A 13,767-nucleotide genomic window follows, 5' to 3' on the forward strand; every position below is an offset into this window, starting at 1 on the left:
AAACCCGGATTCTAGCGTTGTAAGTCCGCAGACATACCGCTGTGCCACTGGTGGGCTTTTCTTCAGTAAAAATATCAAAATCTCAATAAAATCCTTTTTCTCGTGGATGGTGAACATTATTGAATGTCAAGTATGAGTACATTTCCAGAAAAGGCCGCAGGCCCAATAGCCTTCCGCAGGAATTAGCAGTTATACCTGTCTGGAGGGCGGGTATTTCTGCTAGTTTTAAAAATTATCCTACGTACGTTAATATTTATGCAGTATTCTGTATACGAAAAATCCATCCATGCATGCTCGCTCTTCGTAGTATTGGGAAGGTCAAAATAATACGTAGACTGGTTATTTTAAAGCTTCTATCTATATATATTTTTTCAATTTTCTGGTCTAATGGGTAGAAATAGCCTAGAAGTCTCTCAATATATGTAGTATTTTCTGATTCTATATTTAGCACAACACGTATTTACTTATTTTTCAAAGAATATTCGCGCATTTTTTACTTCTCAGGGCTTTTTACCTTTCATGATATTTGACAGTCATTTCTCTTATTAGGTTATCAAGTTAGAGGTGATTGTATAGAAAATACATAATATTTAAACACTTTAAGGAAAAACGATTAAGCTGAACCATCCTAAAATAGCGCAGAAATATTTTGGTACTTTTTAAATTATCTTTATACCGCTTTAGATAGGTGTTATTGATATAATTAAAATGAACAACTAGTATTAAGATGGAAATTAAAGTTTTACTACTAATAAACAAATATCCACTCACCAATTCTTTTTTTTATACCAAACGTTATGGACAGGTATTGTATCCCTCCGGTGGCTCAGCGGTAAGTCGGCAGGCTTATGATGCTAAAAATCGGGTTTCGATACTCGCGGTGAGAAAAGCATAGATAGCCCATTGTGTGCCCTTGTGCTTAACAATAATCAAGCCAGTTACCATGTAATTCATCTTATCTCTTGTTTCCCAGAAACTAACTACTTCGAACATTTAATTTAGATGTCTTGTGGAATTCTGCCTTTAAAAAATAGTCTGGAATTGTACAAAAAACTATGAACTTTGTAAAGTTGGTTTCTGTGCTTTTTTGATAAATCTAGGCATTCGAGAAAAACTTTGATAACATTGTTAAGGATTAGAAATGTTTCCATATTTCATCTACTAAATTTACATACTCAAATGTTTATGGATTAATTTTTATATCATGATGTTCTTATTTCAGATCAGATCTCAGTAATAATAGTGGAAGATGGTAGTATCCAATCAAAAAAGAATAACTGTTTTGGATATTTTTGATAAAGTCTTGTAGCCTTTTTATGCAATTGACTGAAATCAAATGACAAGAAGTAGTGACTCATTCATAACAGCTGGGTGAAAATTTATTCTCTGAAAATGTTATTTTATGTAAGTTGCTCTGATATAGTCTTGTCTTCAAATATTTCATGACTGGATTTAAAGACGTTTTTCCAGGTGTTTAGCTTCACTTCTTGGTTAAAGTTGTTTTTTTTTAATTAAGCACAAACCTACACAAAGTACTATCTGTGCTGTGTCCATCACGGATATCAAACCCCGGTTTCTAGCAGTCCCCAGCCATACCGCTGTGCCACTGGGGAACAGGTTAAAGTTAATCTCTTATCTGCAGCATCTACTCACTTAACAGATTGTTTATGATTATGTCACGTTGAATTCCACACTTTTATATTATTATAGTTATTATGAATTTAAAAATAAATCCTTTTAGCAATAGTTGGCAATGGCGTAACGATAGGTAGAGCAGTTGCCCCAGAGCCCAGGCCGACCAGTGGCCCCTCAAAGTTACTATTTGAAATTTTGAACATTGAAATTGAGAAAAAATATTTTTAAACACGGAAAATGTTTTGTTGGGGGGCAACAAAAATGCTTGCCCCAGAGCTCTCTGAGTCCAAATCACATTAATGAACTATGCCATGTTCTAAACTTTCATTTTATCGAACAAAGGTGAGCCAATACTTCTTTCCTTATAAGTTTTGCTTCTATAGAACAACCTGATTTTAAAACTGATGAACCAAAACCTTTCCGGTGAATCTTGGAAAGCAACAGAATAAGCATAAGAAAAGACAAATATCGTTATTTAAAGACATATTACAAAGTCAAAGTGAGTAAATGTACCTTAAATCTTAACCATTTCCTTTCTACCTGAATGAAATCAAAAATACTGTTGACAGTGAAGTAGAAAAATCAAACTTATCAGTATGAATTGTATGACTAGGAAGAGTAAAGCTTTTTTAAAGGGGAGAAAAATTATCTTGCCCAGGTTACTCATATAAGTAACATGGTCACAAAATATTTGAAAAGTTCTTTGGCACTGTATATTTAAGCAAGCTGTAGCTCGAAACTAGTTTGGAAAGTACCTTTATCACTTAGGAAATACATCAAATAGTAATAAATATTTCAACGGAAATCTTATTAGCTGCATAGAATAATAATTTGAATATTACGTTTTCTTTTTTATTAATAGAACAGCTCTAAGGTTGTGCAATTGTTTTTCATGGAAACTAACGAGACATTCTTAATAAAGTATACAGATGTAAGGTTTAAAAGTATTATAGTAGGAAGGATTTATTTGAATACAGATAAAAATAGCGTTTAAAATCATTCTGTTCTTCTTTGTATGATTTTAATTCTTGTTGGTTTTGCTGTTCTCATCACTGGTGTTTAGATCTTATAGACCTGGGAGGGTCAGTTGCAGACGACCTCTTCCCCTCCCCCTGTTAGATGGTAGTTGTTTCAGGTGAATACGAATTTAAGTACTACATGAAAGTCAGATTATCCTGCACTTACCATGACCCCTTTCAGGGCAATGTCTATGAAGGTATTAATATTTATCTTCATGTAAATAAATATATTTTCTCTATATTCGTTATTGCAAAGTCCTGCACATGGCAGTCAGTTCCACATGTATTTTTCACATACATTAATTTTACACTGATCGAGAGCATTTAAATAAATACCCTTTTAATACTGTCGTATAAGTTTAAAGCTCATGTAGGTTTCTTAGTCTAGCGTTAGGTGGCCTTATTAACTACTTATTTTTAACATATATATTAATTGGTAAGAGGTACTTAGGGCTATCCCTATCGTGTATGCAGTAGCGATCTAATTCACACAGAAGGTCTTTTTTTTTGCCAATGTTTCGCGAAATGATTTAGCGAATTACGTAGGAGTCTATTAGAGATAGTTTGTATATTTGCACAATAGTGCATAAATTTTGATGAAGTGTATCTGGGTGCTTTGCATGAAGTAGAGAGTAATGAATTTTGTATTGTTTGTAGTTTATTGATGTGTTTTGGTGCTATGTTTATCCACGCTGGTCATGCATATTAAATTATTGGGTGTATGTATGTTTTACAGATTTTAATTATGTTGTCAGCTGAAGTTCGGTTGTTTTTGCCCTTTAGGCTCCTTACATAATTCATATGCTGTCAAACTTTGGTTAGAATATTATTTATGTGTTTAACCCACGTTAATCGTAGGTTAATCCTAGGAATTTTGCTGATGTTGTGTTCCATTCATATATATATAGTTTGGGTGGGTCCTCTTTTAGTTTTGTTAATTTTGCGAAGACCACCAGTTGATTTTTGGGGATATTTATTTCAATACGGTATTTTTGACAATATTCTACGATATTATGTAATTGGGTTCTAAACTTGTTACTGCTACCTAGGGTGTAGGAGCAATTTTCCAGACTGCAACATCATCATTAAATTGGGAAGAGAAGCCTAAGTTTGGATCCTTATGGGGCTTGTTGCTTAAATACATGATGAATAAGATAGGGCTAACTATTCCACCTTGAGGGACACCTGCTTCTTGAGTATATGACTCCGAGAGGATTCCTCATACATTTATTTTGCATCTTCTGTTCTCCAGAAAGTTTTATAGCCAGCGAATAATACTGCGCATCAGTTCCATTTCTGACATACGTAACCTTAGACCATTGCGCCATACAGTGTCGAATCCTTTCTCAATATCGGGAAAACATGTGACAGTACATGTTATTAAAACTGTCTATGATTGTTTCAGTTAGTCGATCTGGGTGGTCGGTAGTCTGTCTAAATTTTCTAAATCCATTTTGAGTTTTTGGTAGTTTAGAAGTGATCTCCAGGAATGTGGAGAGTCGGTTATTGATTATTCTTTCTAAGATTTTGCCAGACTGGTCAGACCGATAGGACAGTAGCTGTTCGGTTTATTTGCTGGCTTTCCTTTTTTGTGGAACATGAATACAATCGCTTGCTTCCAAGAAACCGGAGTGTACCCAGAGTTTAGTGATAGGTTAAAGTTTTTTTTTGTGTTTGTTTGTTTCGTTGAATTTCATACAAAGCTACACGAGAACTATCTGCGCTAGTTGTCCATAATTTCAAAGTGATAGACTAGAGGGAAGGCAGCTAGTTAACACTACCCACCGCCGATTTTTTTTTAGGCCGAAGAATTGGATTTGACCGGAGGTATGGAGAGTGACATTTATTTTTTGGGTAAGGGGATACGAACCACGAACTCTCAGATTAACTAAATAAGTTGGAGAAATAATGATTTTCACACTTTCGGCAAAAATATTTGTATTGCTTTACATGATACTTAATTAAATGAGGAAATGAGAAACCACGTTTCATAAAATATTGCGGACTTATACTGCTAGAAACCGGTTTTCGATACCCGTGATATTTTTGTGTAGCTTTGTTCTTTATAACAAACAACAATTCATATAATATTACCCTAATACTTTGACAAAAAATATTTATTGCTTTATAACTCCACTTGTACAAAGTATTCAAAAAATTCTTACAATAGAAACCATTGTCAGTTATTATTCATGAGGAAAGAAAATAATTTTCTTATATGTATTGCAAACATGTGCTGAACATAAAATACAATATCAATGCCGTAGAAATATCGCCTTAAAAATGAAGTTATTAAATGTACATCTTAATACTGAAATGAAACTACAAAAAACAACAACAAAATTAATACATAAAAATGTGCACCATCATGATATCAACTTTTGAAAAATTATGTGTAATGTTTTCCCACATATTTTCTATGAAATAAAATTATTACTAAAATGTTGAGATTTTATACACTTTATAAACATTCGTTTTGGAAGAAATAACTGAAAAAAAAACAAAAACTTTAGCCCTAATTGTCGATTTTTAGCCTCCTGCTGGAATTTTTATTCAGATTGTGCAAATAAATTTTCCGCCCGCACAGTACAAGTGGTTAATAAACGATACAAAAACGGGAGCACTTTTAGAGCTTATATTATTACAAGTTTCGTTAAAAATCCTTTTTCTTGCTGTTAAAAGTGGGGAATGATAGGACCCCCTTTCTAAAAAGCGGGTAGGCAAATGGGCTACGTTTCTCGCGTCTGTGACTGTTCGTCACAGAACTTATATGAGAATGATCTTTCGAGAAAGCTCTAGAAGTTTTCTACGTAATTTCTCGGCGTTATTGTTTATTACACACACACACACACACAAAGAACTGACTTATAAAAGCCTACACACTTCTATAACCTAGAGCTTTAGGTCGAGGCCAAAGGTAATTATTTTTTACCATAGGCGTCAAAAGACTGAAAACTATCAGAAAACCAGCAATAAATGACATGGGAATGGGGAAAAAAGTTCAAGAAAATATCACGAAGCAAACATAGCAAAGAAAAAGTACTTCGTGTGAACCAATATCAAAATACATATAAAAAATTAAAGTAACGTTTGTTTGATTGTTATTAATCACAAAGCTACACAATGAGCTAACAGTGTTGCTTCCACAGTGGGTATCGAAACCCGATTTTTAGCGTTAAAGCCCCTCAGGCATACCGATGAGTCACTATGGGTTGAAAGTAAAATGCAGCAGTTTGTTTGTAATTACGCAAAAAGCTACACAATGGGCTATCTGCGCTCTGCCCACCACGGGTATCGAAACCCGGTTTCTAGCGTTGTAAGTCCGCAGACATAGCGCTGTGACACTGGGGGGCAAAATACAGCGGAGGTTCATATAAAATTTGGAGAAAATATATTCGTTTTCCGAGTACAAAAACAAATTATGCTTAGCGAGCTAGAAGTAAAATACAAACAATGATAAAGATATTCATGTAGCCTTTAACATAAGAACAAAATTAGCCAGATGTTAACAACGTTGACAGGGCATGTCTTAGTTGATTAGCCAAACAATAATAACAGAAGGATGTTATTAATGGTAAATATCCAATGTTCTCCTGAGAAACTATCTCAAAAACATTCAGTGGACCACTCTTCTGAAAATATTGGACACGTGTTATGTAACGCGGTAGTCTGACAGGAATTAAAGCTTGTGTCATATTCTAAAATCAGTGAAAATTAAAACAAATATACATTACCTAATTAAAGAAAGTTTTAGCAATGTCGATAACTTTTCAATGATGACATTTGAAAACATGTACGAAAACATTATATTTTCGATACCTTAGAGGTTTATAGCATTTTTTGGCTTAATTTCCCAGTTATGATTAGCTAAGACACTTAGACAGATAAAATGGTGAATATGTCCTAATTCTAGCAAACGAAATTCATAAATTAAAAAAAAATACAAATAATTTTCAGTTGTGGACAAGAAATCATAAAAAATATGAGCATAATACATGAAAAAGTGTGAAGCAAATTGTTTCATTTTGTATTAGTAGAATGTGTATTTTATACAAAAACAATGAAGTTATTATGTATTGTTCATAATTATAAACCTTTCAATGAAACTTTAACGAACCTTTCAATATCTGATATTAAAACATCTTGTAAAAATTAATGAAATAAAAAATGTTATTACAAATATTGTGTATTGTATGGCAATACATAAATAGTAACATTAGTTTACCCAATGTAATGTTGTGTATTGTATGGCAATACATAAATAGCAACATTAGTTTACCCAATGTAATATTGTGTATTGTATGGCAATACATAAATAGTAACATTAGTTTACCCAATGTAATATTGTGTATTGTATGGCAATACATAAATAGTAACATTAGTTTACCCAATGTAATATTGTGTATTGTATGGCAATACATAAATAGCAACATTAGTTTACCCAGTGTAATATTGTGTATTGTATGGCAATACATAAATAATAACATTAGTTTACCCAATGTGTTTGAAAATTATTCTACCGTACAATTATTACCAACAATTTGACTTTGCTAAATAAGACTTTTATTCATATCACGCCTACAAAAATTAATGAATACACATTCTTGTCAAGCTTTTATATGTTATAAGTTATCTGGTGATAAAATGAACGTATTAATTATTTCTCTACTGAGGTACCCTATACGGTGAATAAACGTATTTGGCGAGTCAAAACTAGAATCACATAAATACTCATATTGCTGTAATAAACGAAAGGCTTAATTACGGTCTAAGCAATTTTTGTAAACTATTAAAATGTTAACAAAAAGATATAGGCACTGATAATGATAATCAAAAGTGTCAGTGTAAAATTGATATATTAAAATGAATAACACCAGTTATACCGACAAAAACGTACGTATAACTGGTCAATACTGGTATAAAATCAAGAAAAAATTTTCACGTACATTTCTAATCCTGATATAGATTTAGTGCTTTTCGCGGTAATCTATGTTAAAACACAACTTTGATACGAAATTAGTGCTAGTTGCATATTGGAATCCGAGTCTAAAACCACGTTGCTGATTCACGTGTACCACATTAACCTCTCTAGAACCGAATTTGTAGCCAAAGCCAAGACAAATTCGGATCTACAGGGTAGACGTAGAACACTAGTCCGTTACTCAGCGCCCTCTGGAAGCTTTAGGGTTAGTTGATTTATGAAATCATGTACCCACGCATTCACACACACACACAATATACATAAATAACCGGTTGACAAACAAAAAACAAAAAAACTTAGATTAACCCTTTCTGTCACATTTTTCTTAAAGTACTGCCATCTTTCCTTAATTCCCTACCATTTTACTCTGTTCAAGCACGTCTGTTTCTAACTGGATGTACATCAAATCAGGATTACAGAATCATAAGCGCCCTCTAGGCGTAATAAAACCTAAGAAGAAAAGAAAAAAAACTTATAGTTGGATAGGCCCTATGAATAACTGCTATTTTGCCTCCAGTGTTTTTATCAGTATTTAAATACTGTTTGGAAACAAACTGGACATTCAAGAGAATTAAACAACAATTAATCATTGGTCTAGATTTCGCTGTAACAATGCCGAGCACAGCAGGGACACTCCTCACCTAGGCTTGCCTGTGGTGGGCCGCACAAATATAGTTGAAGGAAGATCTCGAAGTCCAGTTCTAAACTACAGCGACGTGGTGTGAATACCATACAGTCGATGCCTGTTTGCCATTCACAGTGGATCCGCTTGAACCGTTGGTTTCATCACGAACAAATCGCTGGTATACTTCTATCTTCATCGGTGGCAAAGTAAGACTTTAGGGCGATTTCGGATCCTTGACCTTCTTATCATGAATCACTTCTGACAGCGTTAACGTCGCCATTTTGAACCGTTGTGATTTCTTGCACGACGGGAACCAAGGGAGACGGGATGACGCCTCCGACGCGGCAAGAGGCTGGCTGATAGTCTAGAAGACACACCCAGAACGTTCAGACAGCATGTAACGTGAACTACGTAACAGTGGGTATAGGTTTTTGTTTCGGTACTATCGATGTTTTCTTATGCTATGGCAGGTACAAGTATCGGTTAAATTATAAACACAAAACACACAATTAATTAAAATGAGACATTTTGTATACTTTAAATGCGTTATATATATATCTATGTCTAAATCTTAAAAGATGTCAGTTGTTTATATGTAACAATTGGTGATTTGCAAATATCTACTGTATTTTTAAGATTTACCGTTTTTTTAAAGAACGAATAACACATTTTATTATAATTTTGTTTGTTGATTCTTTAAATGTTTTTGGGGTCATAATATGCTCCGTTTAGTATTGCATTTATATTTAATTTCGTAGCCACCATCCTTTGTTTATGTGTAAGCTAGGTTCTAACCTTGTTCAGTCTGCAGAAGTTAAACATAAATAAATGTACACAGTAAATAAAGAAAAACACATACCATGAAACATTCAACTTTACGCTAAATTTATTTTTACAGTACAATACTGAGCCATCATTTTCATTTTTTTACAACGTGCCTATTCTTTTCTCGAAGCCTCTTTAACTAAATACTAACCATTTCCAAGGATACAAAATATGTTTGGCATTTATCGCTTGCTAGTCTCCCCTCTTTAAACTGATACGTTATTTTTTGCAATTACCTTCTACTAAGCTCATGCGATTTTTTTTTTTACTTGCGGTTATAGCTTCCCGAATTTCTCTCCAATATAGTCACTATTTTAAAAACAATTGTTCTTACGCTTTCCCTTGTACTACCACATTCTTTTAATATTAAAATAAGTAATCTTGTGAATAAGATTCATATTAACAACAGTTCACTTGCTTAATATCATTCACACCCTAACAGGTTTTGTAATGAAAACTGATGATATATATATATATTTATTTATTTATATTTACAGACTCACTCCTTGCTTACTGTTTCATACTATGCTATTAGGCGAAAGGCATCGTCGGCACCAGGTACGTCATAGTAGTGTGGATGATATCTTGTAACATGAGTTCATAAAATTAATGGCTAAGACTTGATACCATTCTTAATATTTTTTATTACTGCCTATTAACCACCTAAAAAGACACGAATTATTTTTTAACATTCAGTCTCTATGATATCTCATACAAACAAAATTAAACAATTACTTTTTTATGGGGTCGCTGGCCTCGTATTGACACAGGTATACAAAGCTGTCATTGATTTTTAACTGATCTCTGATTATTGATATTCGAAAAAGTGATTGTGATAGCACCTAATTTTGTAACTTTTAGTTAAACATTAGTTCAGTATGTCGGTATTGTCATTAGCAACAATTCATTAAATAGTGCATTATTTCTTAATTTTTCTACTTTGATTAACTTTAATGTAACTGCTGAGTGTAGTTATTGTTCTAAGTAAACAAAAGTCCACTACTGCACTTGGAAATTTTATGTTATTTTTCTTGAACACTATGGTTTCAGTGAAGTCATTCTGGAAATTTTATGTTATTTCTCTCGAACACTATGGTTTCAGTGAAGTCATTCTGAGCAGTACATTCCACCATGCCCAGCCACTTCATAAATTTTGGTCTATGTTAATTTCCCCAGTACTTTACCTGCCAATTAAATCCTTGGTTCTCTTGGCATTGTGGAGATAACTTACCTGCAAGTACGTTTTTAACACGAACATTACAAACACGTCATTCGTGTAGGCGGCTACAAGACTCAAAAGTAATTATAAAGAATTAGAGGACATATGACAGTCACAAAAATTCTCATCTATTTGTTTTTAATTCTAGTAGAGCATTTGACTATGTTTGGTTTATAATCAGTCAATACAGCAACCATCATTCGAAGTTTCGCCCCATTTGTCTAATCACGAGAAAACTGCTGAAAATGATCTTAAAATAATTTACCATTTTCGGTAAATAAACATTACAAATTTTATTCATAACCGTATTACGTAAATTTTTAAATTTTTTTTTATCGGATGAATAAATTTGTTGGCGATACATACCTGATGTTATAATTATTTTGGACAGTCAAAATATCAACTGTATCGTGATTATATCAAAAACTGTGCACGGTAATATTTTTTTTATTATATTCATTTGTAATTTCCCCCAGTGATTCAGCGTTAAGTATGAAGGCTTATAACGTTAAAAACAGCACAGATAACCCATTACGTAGTATTGTGCTTAACAATAAACACACACACACACACACACACTCATTTGCAGTTAATGACAAACGATATAATTTGATGATGTTTTATTTTTTATTAACTTATGAAAACAACGTAAATTCTGCGAGCACATTTTGACAAATATACATTATTATTTAATGTTAGAAATCTCATGTCATCATTTAAAAGTATAACGTATAGTTCTTTACATCAGTCCTCTGACTAAAACTTCAGGAAATTTAATCTTTTGTTGTATATTCTAAGAGTATTCTGCATACAACATTCAGCGTAATAGTAAGTTGTTCTCTAACTTATCGTTAAATATAAGCTTTGACTTTTCTGAACAAGTAATACATAAACATTTACTAACGTAAACTTTAAAGATAACGTGCACACTCTAAGTTGCTTTTAAATGATGACATGAGATTTCTAACGGTTAAAATAAAAAATAACCTGCAAATAAAAGACTGAAATGAAAAATAATTTTTAGATATTTTATTAGATCTTATCTTGACTTTTCAACGTAGTAAAATATTTCTTGCTCGGGTTAGCAATGTCCTCTTAATCTCTAGAAATTACGCAAATATTAAATGTTATGTGATATATTACCTTTGACGATATCAAATAATCCAAAACTGTATAACTCACGCACAGCACATTATTTGGAAATATAACAAAAGATGGTTGGTATATTTATACTTGGATTTTCATTAACATTTATACTGAACTTTGGTGCATACATCATCGTTATAAAAGGTACTTGAGTTTTCTGATCAGGAGGAAACTGGAGAATTGGTGATTGTTACTTTAACGGTAATTAACATATCTAGTTTTAACAATAAGTCAAGCTAATATTGTGTGGCCTGCAAGTGTCACATACTGCAGGTCACAGGAAAGTAAAATACGTAGTTAGGTACCAATGAAATAAATCTTTCAAAGCAACAGGACCCAAACTTAAGATCTAGGTTATCAGTTGGCAACAACAGGACCCAAACTTAAGATTTAGGTTATCAGTTGGTAGCATCTAGACCCAACTTAAGATGTAGGTTATTGGTTGGTATTCTTAGAGAAAACTTATGCTCATACAGTATCGTCAAAAAACATGCTATCAAAATCTGTGAGTGGAAAGTAAATTACTCTTAATACATTACAGCAGATTGTATCCCCATGCTAATAGCTTCAATCAGGCGCTATGTGAAGATGTTTATCTAATTAACATGAACATTTTGTTTGTTAAGTACAAAGCTACACAATGGACTATTATATATATATATAACCCCCAATGAAAAAAAATGAAAACCATTTATTTATATTTACTCAGTGAAGGAATACATTTGTTTTTCATCGTCGGGTCGACAAATACACAGAAGAAGAGCACTTTAATACCGCTTCCTGAATACAAGTTTAATCATCTAGCTATAACACTTCCTTATACGGTGGAGAACAATAACCGCAGGTAGCCAAATATTGATAGTTTAATTTAGAAATAATATTTGTGAATTAGAGGTTATATTATTTGTTTTTATTTCCAAGTTTCATTTCTCTAAAATGTATTCACTATATTACGTTTTTTTAAGCAATTTCATGACGTAATTAACCTACCAATGTTCTATAAACAGTAAAGAATCAGATTTTGATAAATTACTCTCACTTACTATTATATTATATTTCTTTGTTATTCGCATCTTTCATATTGCATAGATGACGCACAGTCTGTCTCAGGGCAACTTTGATTTTTTTCACCAGTAACAATGCATCTCTTCAGTTAGTTTGTTCTTCTGGCAGTTTTTTAAAAAGGTTTTTACATATTTGGTAACTTCTGGATCTATCAGTTTTGTTTATTTTTATTAGCTGTGTGATCATTCTACCATGCAGCTGACCATTCATTTCTCCCTCTGACCATCGATCAGGCCAACTTAGACCAATCTATCTATCTACCTATCAATCAAGTATTTGATAAATTCGTTCTGTATGACAAGTACACATAGTGCTACAGGACTGAACATCCTTGATCTGATTATCTGTTGATCACTTCGAAAGATCGAATTATTTGAGCTCAAGCTATTCATGTTAATTAGATGGACATCTTCACATACCGCCTGATTGAAACTATTAGCATAGTTGATCACTTCGAAAGATCGAATTATTTGAGCTCAAGCTATTCATGTTAATTAGATGGACATCTTCACATACCGCCTGATTGAAACTATTAGCATAGTTGATCACTTCGAAAGATCGAATTATTTGAGCTCAAGCTATTCACGTTAATCAGATGGACATCTTCATATACCGCCTGATTGAAGCTATTAGCATGGTTGATCGCTTCGAAAGATCGAATTATTTGAGTTCAAGCCATTCATGTTAATTAGATGGACATCTTCACATACCGCCTGCTCAAAATTCAATTAGTGTTCTACTACAAGGCACCAAATGAATGAATGACCATTAAGTGACTTTCTTTAACCATATGATGGCACTACTGATGCCATAAATATAAAAATATTGTTTATGTTTCACTTCGGATGCGTTGTTACGCTTTTATATGATTTCTTAAACGAATTTCTTAAAAACATTACACATTTTATCCAAACAAATTAAGTGACACGTCAAACTAAAGATAATATTTCTTTTTTCTTTCTCATTTTCTGAGCTATGAAGAGCCCCTCCCCACAGTAGCTCAACGGTACGTCTGAAGGCTTGTAATGCTAAAAATCGGGTTTTGGTACCCGTGATGGGCATAGATAGCCCATTGTGTAGCTTTGTGCTTAGCTATTAGGTCGTCAAGAAATTAATGTCGCTTTTTTAGATGAAAAAAACCCGAACAACTTATATATCAAACAAAACATTTATTAAATGAAATAGTTTCCATTCTTATCTATTGGTTTTCTATCTTACAATCAGGTTGTTAATGTCCTGATTAAATAAATCA

At 32.9% G+C, this 13,767-nt stretch overlaps 1 protein-coding gene across 5 annotated transcripts in view; it reads left to right on the plus strand.

Annotated features, from left to right (window-relative positions):
• LOC111083183 overlaps positions 1 to 13,767 on the plus strand; it is a 26,383-nt gene that overhangs the window by 5,612 nt on the left and 7,004 nt on the right. For 2 of the 5 annotated variants that reach the window (XR_002608854.1, XR_002608860.1), the window contains exons 1-2: positions 8,096 to 8,677; positions 9,583 to 9,643. Coding sequence is in view for 1 of the 5 variants with exons in the window: in XM_022379499.1 (XP_022235207.1) it covers positions 8,375 to 8,466; positions 9,583 to 9,643 (153 nt within the window). In the remaining 4 variants the exon portion in view is untranslated. Of the gene's footprint in view, positions 1 to 8,095; positions 8,682 to 9,582; positions 9,644 to 13,767 lie in introns of those variants that run through there. The other 3 variants (XR_002608858.1, XM_022379499.1, XR_002608856.1) reach the window with 3 other exon arrangements.

Source organism: Limulus polyphemus, unplaced genomic scaffold (genome assembly GCF_000517525.1).
Source record: "Limulus polyphemus unplaced genomic scaffold, Limulus_polyphemus-2.1.2 Scaffold137, whole genome shotgun sequence".
In the NCBI taxonomy this organism is placed as follows: domain Eukaryota; kingdom Metazoa; phylum Arthropoda; class Merostomata; order Xiphosura; family Limulidae; genus Limulus; species Limulus polyphemus.